The sequence below is a fragment of the Sus scrofa genome, chromosome 16 (assembly GCF_054392235.1).
Source record: "Sus scrofa isolate SSC_HxYL_T2T_F1_AM1 chromosome 16, Sscrofa_HxYL_maternal_Yorkshire_Landrace_v2.0, whole genome shotgun sequence".
Lineage (NCBI taxonomy): Eukaryota > Metazoa > Chordata > Mammalia > Artiodactyla > Suidae > Sus > Sus scrofa.
The window spans coordinates 67,133,204-67,148,074 of NC_139398.1; the positions used below are offsets into that span (position 1 = coordinate 67,133,204).

Below are 14,871 nucleotides of genomic sequence, written 5' to 3' on the forward strand. Positions count from 1 at the left end.
ACATTAAAAAAAATAAATGTCATCTACATCATGGAGTTCCCTGAGGGACTAGTGGTTAAGGATCTGGTGTTGTTACTGCTGTGACGCGGGTTTGATCCCTGGCTTGGGAACTTCCACATGCCTCAGGTGCAGCCAAAGAAGGAAGGAAGGAAGGAAGAAAGAGGAGTTCCCATTGTGGCTCTGTGGTTAATCAGCCTGACTAGCATCCATGAGGATGTGGGTTCGATCCCTGGCCTTGCTCAGTGGACTAAGGATCCGGTGTTGCCGTGAGCTGTGGTGGAGGTTGCAGACGTGGCTCTGATCCAGCATTGCTGTGGATATGGCTTGGCCGGCGGCTACAGCTCAGATTGGACCCCTAGCTGAGAACTTCCATATGCCAAGGGTGCGGCCCTAAAAAGACAAAAAGGACAAAAGAAAAAAGAAAAGAAAAGGGAAAGGAAAGGAGGAAGGAAGGAAGAAACACTAAATGTCACCTAAAGCAGATGTGGGTGGGACTCGAGGTATGATTCATTCTGGGTCAATGCTTGTGAACCTGTGGCATCAGATATAAATGTGCTTCCAAAGCACAGTGTTGGGACAGGTATTGGACCAATGGTCCCATTCCAAAAGGGAGAAAGAGGACAGAAGAAAGGCGTGACAGGTCCCAAGCAAGCCCCCAAACCCTAAGACTCCAGATTAATCTTGGACCCGAAGTTCTGCTCTCCGGGCTCCCCGGGGCAGATGTGAATGCATCCTTCGCAGGACCAAAAACCTACAGGAGCTCAAGCCTTCCATTTTATAAACAATGGAGAGCAAATGTTGAGAGCCTCCAAAAGTTAGCAGTGAGGGTGGGTTGGAACTGTGAGCAAACGCAAGAAAGCTTTCAATTTCTCCATGAAAGATGCTTGTGGTTTTTTTTAAAAAAAGGACATGAAGCCTTTTCGAGGTCCTCCGAAACCATCCCTGCCCGCTGTGGGGCAGCTTCTATGCACTGGAAAGACCAGCCCTGAGTAGGGCAGCTTAGGAGCCACTGTTTGAATGAAAACCAGCGTGCTGCCTGGGCTCTGATGCCTGCAGCCGCTTCTGGCAAGGAAGAAATCCTCTCCTCCTCTGGCTGCACCTCTGGGTCATATTCTCAAGGCTGGAAGAGTTCATCTCTAGAGTCCGAAGGGAAAATTTCCCACCCCACCCCCCCCGGGTGGGAAAAACACTGAGAAACGTACTACAGTTTGTAGTGGTAGATTTAAAAAAGAAGTGAAACACAATGATGGGGTAGATGGCTTGCAGATCTGGTAACAAAAGCACATTTCATCTTTCCAGTTTCTCACTCTCTTCTCTCCCCGATGCCAGGAAGGATCCCCAGATGGTTGTCACTCTAGAGTGCAAGAGTGTAACTAGGGAAACCACAAACCTGCCCCAATCGCTATGGAGACAGCCTTTTATTTGTTTGGCCTCTGAGGATTCATGACATCAGCACGGATGCTTCTTACAAAGAAATTTGAATTCCCAAGGAGGAGGGTTAAGAATCGTATTAGAACATTTCAGCCACTTTGAGGGCTCCCACTAGCCTAATTGTCGGTGTGTTTATCAAGAGCCTGTCTTACATTGGCTGCCATGAGGAGCCTTTTAGAGCTGATGTAGCTGAAGGCTGAGTTAGTGAATCGACAGGCATTTAAGGTTTTAGGGACACTGGTGAAGGAATGACGTACTGAGAATAAATCTGTTTCCACCAGAGGCAGCCCACTGGGATATAATAAGGCACAAAAACCATCAGGTTTGCCTGGGGTGGAAGTTTCCCAGAATGGGTCTCAGATGTCTGCACGCTAAAACAGGGCAAGGTCCAGGCAAACCTTGGCAAGTTGGACATCCTTGGTGTAAGGTCCTTTGGTCCTCGTGTCAGGCTGACCCAAGAAAGGCTGTATTTGAGGCATGCTTCAAAACATGAGCGCACATTTTGCAAACAGTAACCAAACTTCCCAGTCTAAAAGTGGCTGGGAAACAAAAGGAAATTCTCTCCTGGTGAATGTGGGGTATCTTCATTTAATTTGCTTTGTGTTTGTTTGTTTGTTGTTGTTTTATTTACCTAGAAAGGCCAGAAATTTGCTTCAAATTGAAACCTGTCCAAAATAAAGGAGAGCTCAGCTTGTTCCCAACAACTCTCTTTCCTACTCAATTGGTCTGCAGAGAGTTCTACCCCCTGCACACCCACATTTTTCAGTATAAATTCATTTGCCAAATCCCCAACAGACCAGAAACTGTGTAAACTCAGAAGTGGAGTTACTGGTATTTCCCAGCCATGTGTAAAACACACCTTTATTCTCCAAGGCCTGGCGTGCCTCTTTGGTGCTAATTCATCATCTGTACTTGCATGATTGCAGAGCTTGCTTTTGAGAGCATCTACTGGGGTGGATGCAGTTATTCTGCTACTGAGAAGGTGCCTATGTGGAAAAGCCATATGATATACACCAAATAAAAGGTGTTAGGCTATCGGTGAGGCAGAGGATGCATAACGCTGCTTGGTTGATGCTTCAGGTCTTAACCAAGTTCTAGGGAGGTGTTCTGATCAGAGAGCTTAATTAACCTAGGACTCTGTCCTTTGCCAAGTAGGTTGGGTTCATTGTTTTGGAATGCTAACAATCACTTAATTCTCTAAATAGCCCTATAATATGACTAGATGCAGGCATGTTAAATTTCGGAGGTCAGTATCACTTTATCTATAATATATATATTCGCATTTCATGCATACAATAGGGAGTTAGTATACATTATTATGTAGGAAAAAATAGGCATAAAGTTGTCAGTCCTATAGATGAGAATCTTTGTGGATACATAAATAATTCATGGATCAGTAAACATATCTACCTGCATGTGTTCTTGGGTCTGGTGGACAAGTGTACAAAATGTGCAAAATAATAGATTCACTTCTTTTTGTTCATTTGAGATGTTGTTTTCATGCGAAATCACAGTAGCTCCTTAATGATGAGAGGTACTGACAATTCATTAGCAGACTGTGGCTTGGATCAAGTGTTTGATTTGCCTACAAAGTGTGACCAGTTCTCAATTATATGAAGTGTATGCATTTCTTTTCAACACGATTTTTTTCCTTTTGCCACTGACAATAACCTTGAGCTTTGTTTTTATTTTTTTTCTTTCGAAGACCCCAGCCAGCAGAAGACAGATGCTTCTATAATTTCCTCTTCAATAATGATTTTTTTTAGAATGTTAAACTGTCATATAAAACAACCTTCAGAAGCACTACTAGATTTCTTTTTTTCCCTTAAAGGGCAATTGGATAACGGGGAGAAAAGGAGTAGCAGGTCAAGGCTGTACTTTGTGTTTTGTCATCGGGCATGTTTTAAGAAAGCAGGGATTCCTCGGGGTTTGTGTGTTTTTGTTTTGTTTTGTTTTTTAAAAGTTACAGCATTCTGTTTCTCCTTGGTGTAGAAAAAGAAACACTCTTTGCATATGTGTATGTTGGAACATATCTGTTTCATCAAAAATGAATTCAGATCAGTTTTTAGAATTCTTTTATGATAATGGAGATGTAAAAACCTCCCAAATGTTTTCAAAGGATATCTCACACTTCATTCTATATCCTGGGTACCTCAGACAGTGTGAGCATCTAATAATATTCAACTGGTCTTGTAGGGTCATTTGTTGAATTCTGAGACTGTAGACTTGCTTTCAGTTTCCCTAAGGCTTTCCTTGTGAATCTCATGCGGAAGTCCTTGCCCTTATCTTGTGCATTTCATGTACTTTTGCTCAGAAATTAACAAACTGTTTGACTAACTCTAAAGAGGCTAAACCTTAACTACTTCTCCCATTTAGCAGGAGGAGGACTGTAGCCATTGGAGCTGCAGTCCTAGAGCAAAGCACTGCAGCTGGATTTGGGGCCCCGGAGTGACAGTGCCTTGAGGCTAAGTGTAACCATGCGTGGGCTGAGACACTGGGGTGCTCAGAACGCCAGGATGAGAAGTGAACATCGGGGTAGCTGTATCCTGGTGTGTAGATCTTGCATCTAGGTAACTAGTTGGGAATTCTTCTTTTCTTGCAGCTCGCCATAGCCTGTTTCTGGAGATATCTGTTCCCAAGGTATTCCTCATGGAGTCTCAAATGCATCATTGAAATCATGAAATTTTCTTTTTTCTTTTGTTGTTGTGTGCTGCTGGTGGTGCTGGTGGCGGGGCTAGGGGGGAGTGTCGGGGGATGATAGGTAGATGGCTCTTCATATTGTAATCAGTTTTTTTTTAAAGCCCCTTTTTGAGGATTGAGATATGCTTCTTTTCGTTTTTTCAGAACCGCAAAAATATTTCTCTCCCGCTTCAATTATGAAATTTGAAATTGTGATGGGAAGAGATGAATGGTGATAATACTACGCTTGCAAATGGGAATTCTGACAAAAGCACTCTCTGCCTGTCTGCTGTTTGTGGAGATTATTTTAAGTCCTCACTCACGCTGGCTTTCCTTTCTGACTTGTTTATATTCTCAGAGTATAAAAATACAGAAGTCAGAAAGCTCCTCTCGGGGAGTCCGCATTGAGTTCTTGTCTCAGGATTCCTTTCTAAATGGACTCTGGTATCGTTTCAGCACTCACATTGTTTGTCAAAATCGGAGCTGCCCAGGGAAATTAGAGCAGTTAATTTAATATCATGAACATTTGGGGGCTTCTCGCCTCATTCACACGCAGGAGAGTGAAAAATCACATTGAGTCTTCTGTATAAAGTAAAACCACGGTAAAAGTCGCCTCCCCAAAAACTCAGCCAACCTTCCCTCGACCCGCTGCCGTCGGGCTCCTCATTGTCACACTGTGCCCCTGGAAATCTCCCTTTCTTCCAAGTGGCCTCCCCAGATGCTCGCTAGCAGAGATCTCTGCGGCCGAAAGGCAGCCCCCATGAGCTCAGGAAGGGAATGCTCTGTCCTCACTCACGTTAGCGGTGGGGCCGTGGGTAGCTTTCGTGCAGGTAGTTTGAGGCCAGCCCTGTCACACTTGCGCTCAAGGGATTCATCCCGCAGCCAGAGGTGACCAGCCGGGAAGTCGCTGGCACTATGCTGGGCACCGGGGCAGGTTATTCTGTGTGGCGAGAGGAAAGGATTCTGTAGCAGTGCAAAACACACTTCTCACGGCCAAGGAAGAATAGAAAGAAGGCTACCAGGCAGATTCCACAGCTGAGTTCTTAGTGCTCCCTTTTCCGAAGTTCCTTTTGCACCTGCCTCCTGAGTAACGAACGGGGTTTCATGTGGAGCGGGCAATGGGCTTTTTTGATTTGCTTTTGAGAAGATCTTATAAAGGAGTCCTTTCAAAGACGCGAAATGGACCTCTGACCTGAGCGCTTAGAACGCGCATTGGCAGCCTCCATCAACCCCCGGAAGCAAACTGCTAAGTCAAATGCACTGGCCTTAACTCTGGAAGCTTCTCTGTGTGTCTCATAGCTAGCACTTCTTTCCAGCACCCCCAAAAAGATGCTGCATTTCCTTTATTTCGCTGCCTGTCTCCTGTGCTTCAGGACTAACTTGTATGTGTCTGGGATGTAATTTTGGAAAGAAAAAAAAAAAGCTCGTCTGAACCAAGGTGTGTATTTACTTTGTTTTAGGGACCTCGCTTGTTTACCATGAATGAGTGTTTTGCGAACACCGATGCTCAGTGCCATGGAGATGTGACAGCGGGGAAGGGAAGTGACTCAGGTTTTTGTTTGCCCGACAGGACCTCGCAAGCCTTTATCCCACAGACTTCCATCATGAATGATGCCTCTGGGGACTGACTGACTACCAAGGCGGGGAGACTGTTTATCTGTGGCTAGAATGAAAGGAGACAACCGTGGTTATAATAAATGTCTTCTAGAAAAGCACACTTCAGCATAAATATTTTAAATTTTGATACATTTCGTATGTTCCAAAATACTCTATGGAATACACCCACAGAGATGCTTATATTAAAGCTTCGTTTTCCTCATTACTAATGAACAGCTAGGTGTCAACCTGTGCCACCTGCTGAAACTATTTAAACATCACATAATTGATAACATACTAGACATGTCCGCTTTTAACCTTAAAGTGAGCAGGGCCTTCTCAGAGACCCTTTGTCCCCGCCTCTCTAGATCCAAAGTTGCAGGACCCTGATAGGATTTTTTCTTTTTTTCAATCTTTTGCCCATTTCAACTTTTCCCATACCTTCTTAAATTTCTTTCTACCACTTCATTTTTTTTCTCTTCCTTCTGTGCGTTTCTTCTCCCCCACAAGTTGCATTCTTTCCACCTAAAATTCTGTACATTTAGAGTAGCCTCTTTGGTTTCTGGTGCTCTCATAAAGAAAAGTCACAGCAACTGCTGCAAACATCCCAGCAAATAAATAATATTCTAATAGCCAGGACCTCTCCAAAATGTCTGCACGAAAGCAGATGCGCCATAAACAGCCATCTCTACACGCCACCCCAGACTTTCCAGTTTGATGAGGTAGATACTTTTCTATATAGGGGAACAGTGCCGTTTTTTGCCGAATTCAGCACGTTCGTGAAACAGTTGCTTGGAGCCAAAGCCAACTCCACTGCATTTCTGCTTGGTAAGGTTTGGTGGCCTTGGCGTGGGCCAGGCGTTGTTGATTCATTGGCCCTTTAACTGATGATAAATCTAGAAGCTGGGCAGTGGTACTAGGCTGCCTTAATAGAACCTCTGCGGGGAATCAGCAGCCCCAACACTTCCCGGAAATCTACGAAAAGGACACTCGGTAAACTCCCATTAATCGAGGCTTGGGAAGAATTCGGGGTAGCAGGAACTCTGAGATCCCGTGTGAGTCAGCGTCAGCAAGAACTTGGAACCCTAGATGTAGAATTTCGCCCACCTACAGAGTGCTTCTTGGGGTACCCATTTCCTGCTTATGCTTACATTCTGAGCATCTTAGTGTGTTGTTTCGGGAGCATCTTTTGAGATGATTCTCTTTCCCGTGAGACGGTGGCAGGGCCCATCTGCTCTGATGCACATATCACTCTGTACGGATTTCATTCATGCGCATTTGTGCAATCCTGCCTCTATATATTTTTTCCGTGATAACAGGATTTTAATTGCAATACCACCTTCCTTCAACAGAGTATAAAATGCTCCAAGGGAGCTACCAGAGGCAGCTTCGACACACCTTCTGCGGAGAATTGTCTTGGGATAGATCAGCGCAAGTTTCAAGTAAAAATTCCAGCATCAGGAGAGCCTTCCACCTAAGAAGGGCTGGTTTTATCTGAGACAAAAGAGAGAAAAAGGGAGTCTAGAGGGGAGTTTTGCAACACAGCCGTGCTTCTCTGGCTGTCTCCCCACAAAGATTACAGTGTGTTCTGTGCACAAAATATAGTAGTCTGGTGGTAATAACCAGTTTCTGTATAATGCACTTTTTAATTAAATGAGGTATGTATATACCATAGATGTATATATACTATAGATGTACTACAAATATATAATAGATGTATGTGTATATATACTATATATGTGTATTATAAATAGATACATAGATAGACAGACAGACAGACCTATATATGTAAAAGAGATGACATGTAAGTTGGGGTGTGGTCGTGGTATCCTGACTTACACAAGAGGCGTATTTTGATTTGAGATAACGGTGTCTGCTTGTTACCCCTCACGGAAAATAACCTCAGCCCCTCACCAGAATGTACATTAGTCAAGGTGTCTTTTTGAAAAATCATGATTTTCATGCTTATAAGAAGGAAAGGGAAGTAAGAAAAAAAAGAAAAAGAAAAAGTCCTGAAATAGGTGCTTTTAATTCTCCCCAATTTAAATTTAAGTGGTACATCTTTAAGGCCATAACAATATTCCTTTTTTTTTTTTTCCCTCCCCCCATCAGGAACGCTTCCATCAATGAATTTCTTTAATGTTGATGATGACTGGTGCAGTTTGAGGGAATCTGTATTTAGTCGGAAAATGCTTCAATCGAATGACCTACCAGATGGGCCCCTAACAAAGCACGGAGGCATCAAACCACCACAGACATTTGGTGCTTAGAATAATAAAAAGACTATAAAATTAGATTAGTTGAGTCTAATTTGGAATTGGTATATTCCCCATGCACCCTCGCCGCTCTTGGGCAGATAAAGCCTCGAGATTTAGCACTGTGTCAGAGCAGAAGACTGCAACTTCCAGTAAAAGGCAGACAGGCAGAGGGAGAGAGGGAAAAAAAGCATTCTGGGAGGTCACGGAGGGCAGAGCAGTGACCTCCAATGATTTACAGGCCTTTAGCTTAATGAAATTGTTTCAGTGCCATGACGGTAAGAGCTCGTAATGGATTGGATGCCCTAATGTAATGAAATTACTCCCTTCTGCCTAAAAAAAAAAAAAAAAAAAAAAAAAAAATGCGCAATTAATATTTACTGAGACCTGACAGCCTTTGGTGCGCTCGTCTGTGTAGTTGCCTCAGACAGTCAGAGCGGAGAGACAGCAGCAGCGTGGCAGACAGCCTGGCTCTGCGCGAGCTCCTGGCGGGGACGAGCAGAGCCGGCGGGGGTGGAGGGACAGGCGCTCCGGGGACCAGGGACGCCCGGCCAGGGCCGCCCCGGCTCCTCGGCGCGGCCCCCGCTCAGCCTTCACGCTCTCCCCCTTGCTTTTCCACAGGCAACTGGACAACAACCACATCAGCTGCATTGAAGATGGAGCCTTCCGAGCGCTGCGTGATCTGGAGATCCTGTGAGTTGGTTTTGCGATCGCTGCCTTGTGTGCGTGTGTGTCCGGGTGAGGAGGAGACAGGGGGAGTGTGTGTGCTGGGGGGGGTCCGTGGGGATGCGTTTCTGTGTCTTCTGCTGCAGTGCCGTGACAACTGGGAACCGGGGGATCCCTCCGGCTCACCTTGGCCAAAGTGTTTGCGGGCAGCAAAGTGTGATTTCTCACCTCCCACAAACTGGGGTTCCTGCTAATTAAGTCTCTATTGAGTCCCTTCTCCCCCCCATGCTCTCGCCGTGTTTGTTGCTGGGTGAACCAGATGGGCTGGGGTAGACCCCTGGCGCCTGCCAGAGCATCCAGGGAGAGTGCGGGCTTAAGGAGAGACAGGTTACAGGTCCGAGAGATGAGAAAGGGTGACCAGGGGGTCGGCTGGATCACCCAGAATCAGAAAAGGACTTTGGCACAGGACTGGGGGGGGGGAATGCCAAGCAGCCTGGTAAAGTCCAGCCGTGCCCGTTGCTCCTGGGTTCTCATCTCAGGTTTAAATCCAAAGTTTAAGCAGTAACCTTAAAGTGATGGGGCTGGGGAGAGGATGAGAGGAGGGGGACCCCTCCCCAGAAGACCACCCCACCCTGGGTACCGCTTCTAGGAAAAATGTGTAGCTGCCCTTCTGTGTTCCGGATTTTTCAAATGGGTGTAGCTAAGGAAACCTGATTTCCAGGGGGAGAGTCGGCTAGGAGTCATCCTAGGGTCATTCCAACTAAAACTGAATTGTGTAAGAAAACATTTGGATTGTTCTCCCCCAAAACTACACTTCCAGCTGTCCCCGACTTGGGGGAACCTGGAGAGGAAGGCAGTAAAGCCTGGCAGAACGTGCATCGGGAGATGTGTGGTTCAGTCCTGACTCTGCCCCGCACTTAGCTGTGTGACCTTGGGCAAGTCTCTTCCATGCTTGGCGCCTCAGTTTTCTCATTTGGAAAATGAAGGGGCTGGTTGCTCTATCTTGGGTGTGACGTCCCCTTTCCAAGTTCTGTAACTGCTTGATTCTCAAAAGGATTCTGAGGGTACAGTTCTAGCCACCATGATAAGGGTGAGATGTGTCGAGCATTCCCCTGAAAATAAAAAAATTACATCGTCACCAGGTTACAGAAGAATGAATGAATGTCAAACATATGAATGAATGAATACGTTAAAATGTCCCTTTGTCCATAAGGGAAGGTCCTCCTCCCACCTTCCTTTTCACCTGGCCCTGCGGACAGTAGCAACGGGTTGGAGGCATCCTCTCCACGTTGTGAGAGAGAGAGGAAGGTGATTCCAAGAGGAATCACGGGAAATCACAGGGGGTGCTGATGCTGCAAGCTGCTGGAAATCGGAGGCAAGCCGAGAATCCCTGGTACAGAAAAGGCAGGACCCACCGCCAGAGAGGTCAGGTTGTCATTCCTAAGATGGATGATCGCTCCTCACCCAAACTCTGACCCCGGAACCGGCACCAAAGGCGTGTCTGCTAGGGTGAGAAAGAATGCCAGCCCAAATTTAGTAACCCAGGACTCCTCTTATCAAGAGGCTGGAGCTGAGAAGGGTAGGCGTGATTTTCCCTGCCTGCAAAAAAACCTCTGTAGAAAGGGCTGCTAGGAGCCCATCACCTTCTTCTTGAGAAGGATGAGAAAATGCCCTGGGAAGAGACCAGGAAATGGAAGTTACCAGCTGCCATAAAACAGCCGTGATGACCTGGCAGCCCACACGTTCACTCTCTCGACCAGGAGGGGTGTCATCTCGCCTCACTGGGAAGGCTGTCCGGGGAGGGGGGGGGCCACACAGGCAGACACACCTGGGCGTGGGGTCTAGGATAAAGTGGGGCTTTGGCTCAGCTCCCCGACTTCCCTGAGTCTGTTTCCTTAACTTTAAGAAGAGATGCCTTAGATTCTACATAGGAGGGACTCTCTAAATGATGTCCCCTCCGCTTCCCTAGCTTTATCCCCACCGTGCCCTCATCTCCATCAGACCTTTGTCCAGGACAGAACTGGACTGCCCCTCTCTGTAAAAAATATATGTATATATATATTATCCAGTACACCAGGTCTCTCAAACTTGAAGCCTATGATTAAAAAAAAAAAAAAAAGTTCTCCTTCTCCATCACTGTAAAGAGCCCACAGGATCTGATTAGTTGATCTTCTCAATTCCAAACAAAGCTAGATCAATAGCTTTGTTTTAAAGACACTCTCCTTTGGCTTCACATGGCTAAGTACTTAAAATTAATCATAATCAGGTATTCCATGGGTTTTTAATTTCCAGCAGAGACGCACAGCTTTGGAAACATCCATCTTCATGGTGAGCCATTCTGAAATTGGCTGGAGCTGACATCTTCATTTACAGCGCCTCCCTCCCCACGCCCAGACCTCCAAATCTCATCTGCACATTGACAGTTCTGCCACTTCTCGGCAGTCACAACTTAGGCGCCGTAAAGAAACTTGACAATGAAATCATAAATAGGGACGAAGTGAGGGCCTCATACAGTAACTGAATCAATCCTTCGGAGAGAGACAGGCATTGGCAAAGAGAGGCGTGCAAACCATTCTATCCCCACAAAGGTCTTCTTTAAGTATCGCAAGCTTTTAAAGTCTGCACATCAAAAAGACAAAATATAGCATGTCAAGTGTGTTTTCTCCCTCACATTAGCCAGCATGCAGTACAAAACAGGGGAAAACTCCTGATTACCTCAAGGAAACGCTCTCCAAATTTTGGGAATCAAAAACTGCTGGTGAGCAGAGTTCCTGTTGCGTCACAGCGGAAACGAACCCAGCTAGGATCCATGAGGACATGGGTTCGATCCCTGGCCTCACTCGGTGGGTTAAGGATCTGGTATTGCCGTGAGCTGTGGTGTAGATGGCAGATGCGACTCGGATCCTGCGTGGCTGTGGCTGTGGTGTAGGCCCGCAGTTATAGCTCCGATTCAGCCCCTAGCCTGGGAACTTTATATGCTGTGGGTGCGGCCCTAAAAAACAAAACAAAACAAAACCCAAAACCAAAAAACAAAAAACCCACAACTACTAGTGAAAATATTTCACACAGAATCACCCTATTATTCCATCCTTTCTGTGGGTAGAAACGCTGTAAAACTTCTTTCCATCGAGGCTGAGGTTGATTGCACCTGTAACATTGAACCGTTCGGGTGGGAACCCCTGGAGTCAGGAGGGAGGAATTGTGCAGGGTTAAGCTGCCCACCTCAACTGCATTTTTTACTTTTGCCAGTGGGGTGTCCAGCACAGAGTGTAGTAGACAAAGAAGAAAGGCCACCCCCCTTTTCAGTTATAGCCAGGAAAGGGGGAAAGAAGGAAAGCACAGCATGGGCGCAGCTCCTCAAGGCTCCTGTGCGGCTACAGCAGAGGAATCGAAAGGCAAGTGATTGGAGGTCCCTGGTGGCTCGGCGGGTTAAGGATCTGGCATTGTCGCTGCTGTGGCTCAGGTCACTGCTGTATCACAAGGTCGTTCCTTGGCCTCAGAACTTCCACATGCCATGGATGTGGCAAAAAAAAAAAAAAAAAAAAAAAAAAAAAAAGAGAGAGAGAAAGGAAAAAGAAAGGCGAATGATAACAGTTGGCGTTCATTGTGCGGTTACTGGTACCCAGCAGCGCTCTCACACCCTTTATCTCTTCGCATCCTCACAACCCCTCCAGTGAAAGTGTTACTGCCCCTCTCCTTTTACAGAGAGATCCCCATGTCAGAGAAGCCAAGCAACTGCTTAACTAGCAAGCAGCAGAACCTATGTGATCGACCCTTCTACCAAGCTGCCTTTCTGATGGTGTCACTAAGCTCCCCATAGTGTTGGCTCCTCTGAAGCGTGGCCGAGGGTGGTAGGAACTGGCCACCAGAGCTGGTCTAGGCAAGCTCTCCGTGACTCGCCATCCTGCCGAGGAGAATGCCAGTGCCTCCCACAGCTTGTGAAGTGGTCATTCCCTTTTCCCAGGGACGGGTCCCCGCAAAGTGGAAGGTAAATCAGACTCGCAGGGCAAAGAAAATCATCCTGCTTTTTCGCTGACCGACCCCCTAGTCCGAGAGATGACGTATTCTCACGTCTCATCACAGTTGATTTGGTACTCAGCAAACAGTTTGGAGGTTCCACTCTCCAGACCCTCTCTTAAATAAAGCCCCAGCTTTCTTTATGGAGCTTAAGATGCTTCACCGAGGGCCCCCGCTTTCCGTGAGTCAGACACCCTTCTGCGACCCAAATCGCGGACCATTCCTTTCTTGCTCTGTATATTTGGCAGTTCCCATACTAGGTATCCTCTGAGTAAGGTGTGCTTAAACCACAGTAGAATATGCCCAGACTGCATCTCCTTGGCTGGTCAGGAATCTCGTGGCGGAACTTGGAGCCCTGGTTTTCTCGCCCCTGCCAGCTAGACTGAGGACAGCCATGCATTTCACCATTTCACCAATTTTACCAGGCTCCTCCCTGCCCAGCATGCCATCCTCTGTCAAGAAAAAAAATGTGTGTATATATATATATATATATAGAAAAAAATATTAAGAGTGTGGACAGGAGTTCCCGTCGTGGTACAGCGGAAACGAATCCGACTAGGAACCATGAGGTTTCGGGTTTGATCCCTGGCCTTGCTCAGTGGGTTAAGGATCTGGTGTTGCCGTGAGCTGTGGTGCAGGTTGAAGATGCGGCTCAGATCTGGCGTTGCTGTGGCTCTGGTGTAGGCTGGCAGCTGTACCTCTGATTAGACCCCTAGCCTGGGAACCTCCATATGCCGCAGGTGCAGCCCTAAAAAGCGAAAAAAAAATGTGGACAAAAGAAACAAAAACGAGAAAACCTGGTTTATAAAATATTTAATTTGTTTCTAATAGTATTGCAAGAGAAGAGACAAGATTCTCAGACATTGTCTCCTGACTCCGTGCAGCAAATCACAAGTTCAGTAGAGAAGCTGCTCCAAATGCCAGGCTAAAGATGTCAGGAGTACATCCTGAAAACGCTTTCAGTGAGTGGTCTGCCCTTGATAAATCACTGGGACTGGCCAAATATCACATAGATCCGACAGGTCTGCAGATAACCCGTGCATGCTGTTCTGAAAGCCTCGCTCGCATTTATGTCATTTACCAGATCTGGGAGTTCAGTGACATTATCGTCAGCTGGCTCTGGAAGGACCTTAGCTGTCTCCAGGATGACCTCTTATTGTTGAGATAAGGCACAGAGAGATTGAGAGCAGAGTCGGGACTAGAGGGTGGCCCATGCCACCTCACGATTTGTACCCTGGGTGCCCTACTTCCCTCACCCTAGTCCTAGCCCCGGCTAGATTTGCCAAAGGTGACAGCAAGTTGGTTGTAGCAAAGGACTGATATATCTGGGACTCCCAACCCCTGACCCTATGTACTTTGCCCACAGTGGGCACCTCCAGGCAATTAGGCTGTTCAAAAGAAATGCCCTGGTGAGATTGGGAATCCTAAACAGAACAGTTCTTTCAAAACACATCATTAGGAGTTCCCCTCATGGCTCAGTGGAAATGAAACTGACTAGTAACCATGAGAACACAGGTTTGATCCCTGGCCTCACTCGGTGGGTTAAGGACCCAGGCTTGCTGTGGCTGTGGTGTAGGCTGGTGGCTACAGCTCTGATTCAACCCCTAGCCTAGGAAGTGCTGTATGCCACAGGTGCAGCACTAAGAAGACAAAAAACAAACAAACAAAAAAAACCATCATTAAATGTTTCATATTATTTAGCAGATTGGGGGAAGGCAAGCTGTAGTCCATGACAGAATCAAAGACTAATTTTGCTTTCAGCTTTCTTGAAACCAGAGGTTGCAAATGAGACCACAGACTACATCGTGTCCGCAGATGAGGTTTCCTTTTTTTTTTTCCTTTGTTTTTTTCTTTCTTTTTTTTTTTTTTTTTTTTATGATCGAATCCCAGCCACAGCTTCAGAACACCGGGTCCTTTAACCTGCCACACCGGGCAGGGAATTAAACCCCTCCCTTCACAGCCATCCAATGCACCGCAGTTGGATTCTTAATACATTATACCACAGCAGGAACTCCAGATGAGGCCTTTTTTTTTTTAAATCCAGTAGAGTGTATTTTACAATTTGAAGTTAATATTTTCTATTGAAAATTGATGGTAGTTTTGAAGAAGTCCAGAATTCCAACTTTGGACTGTGGCAAACCAGAAGCATTGGCAATCTGGGGCTGCACTTCTGTATTGCACCTATCAGTCGTGGCTGTAAAGTACCTGCCCTCCTTAGGTGGGGTGT

The 14,871-nt window shown here is 46.3% G+C and overlaps 1 protein-coding gene across 19 annotated transcripts in view; it reads left to right on the forward strand.

Moving 5' to 3' along the window:
• SLIT3 (slit guidance ligand 3) overlaps positions 1–14,871 on the forward strand; it is a 914,676-nt gene that overhangs the window by 718,722 nt on the left and 181,083 nt on the right. For all 19 annotated transcript variants that reach the window (XM_085001790.1, XM_085001791.1, XM_085001793.1 and 16 more), the window contains one exon: positions 8,583–8,654. In XM_085001790.1, coding sequence (XP_084857916.1) covers positions 8,583–8,654 — 72 coding nt within the window. The remainder of the gene's footprint in view (positions 1–8,582; positions 8,655–14,871) is intronic.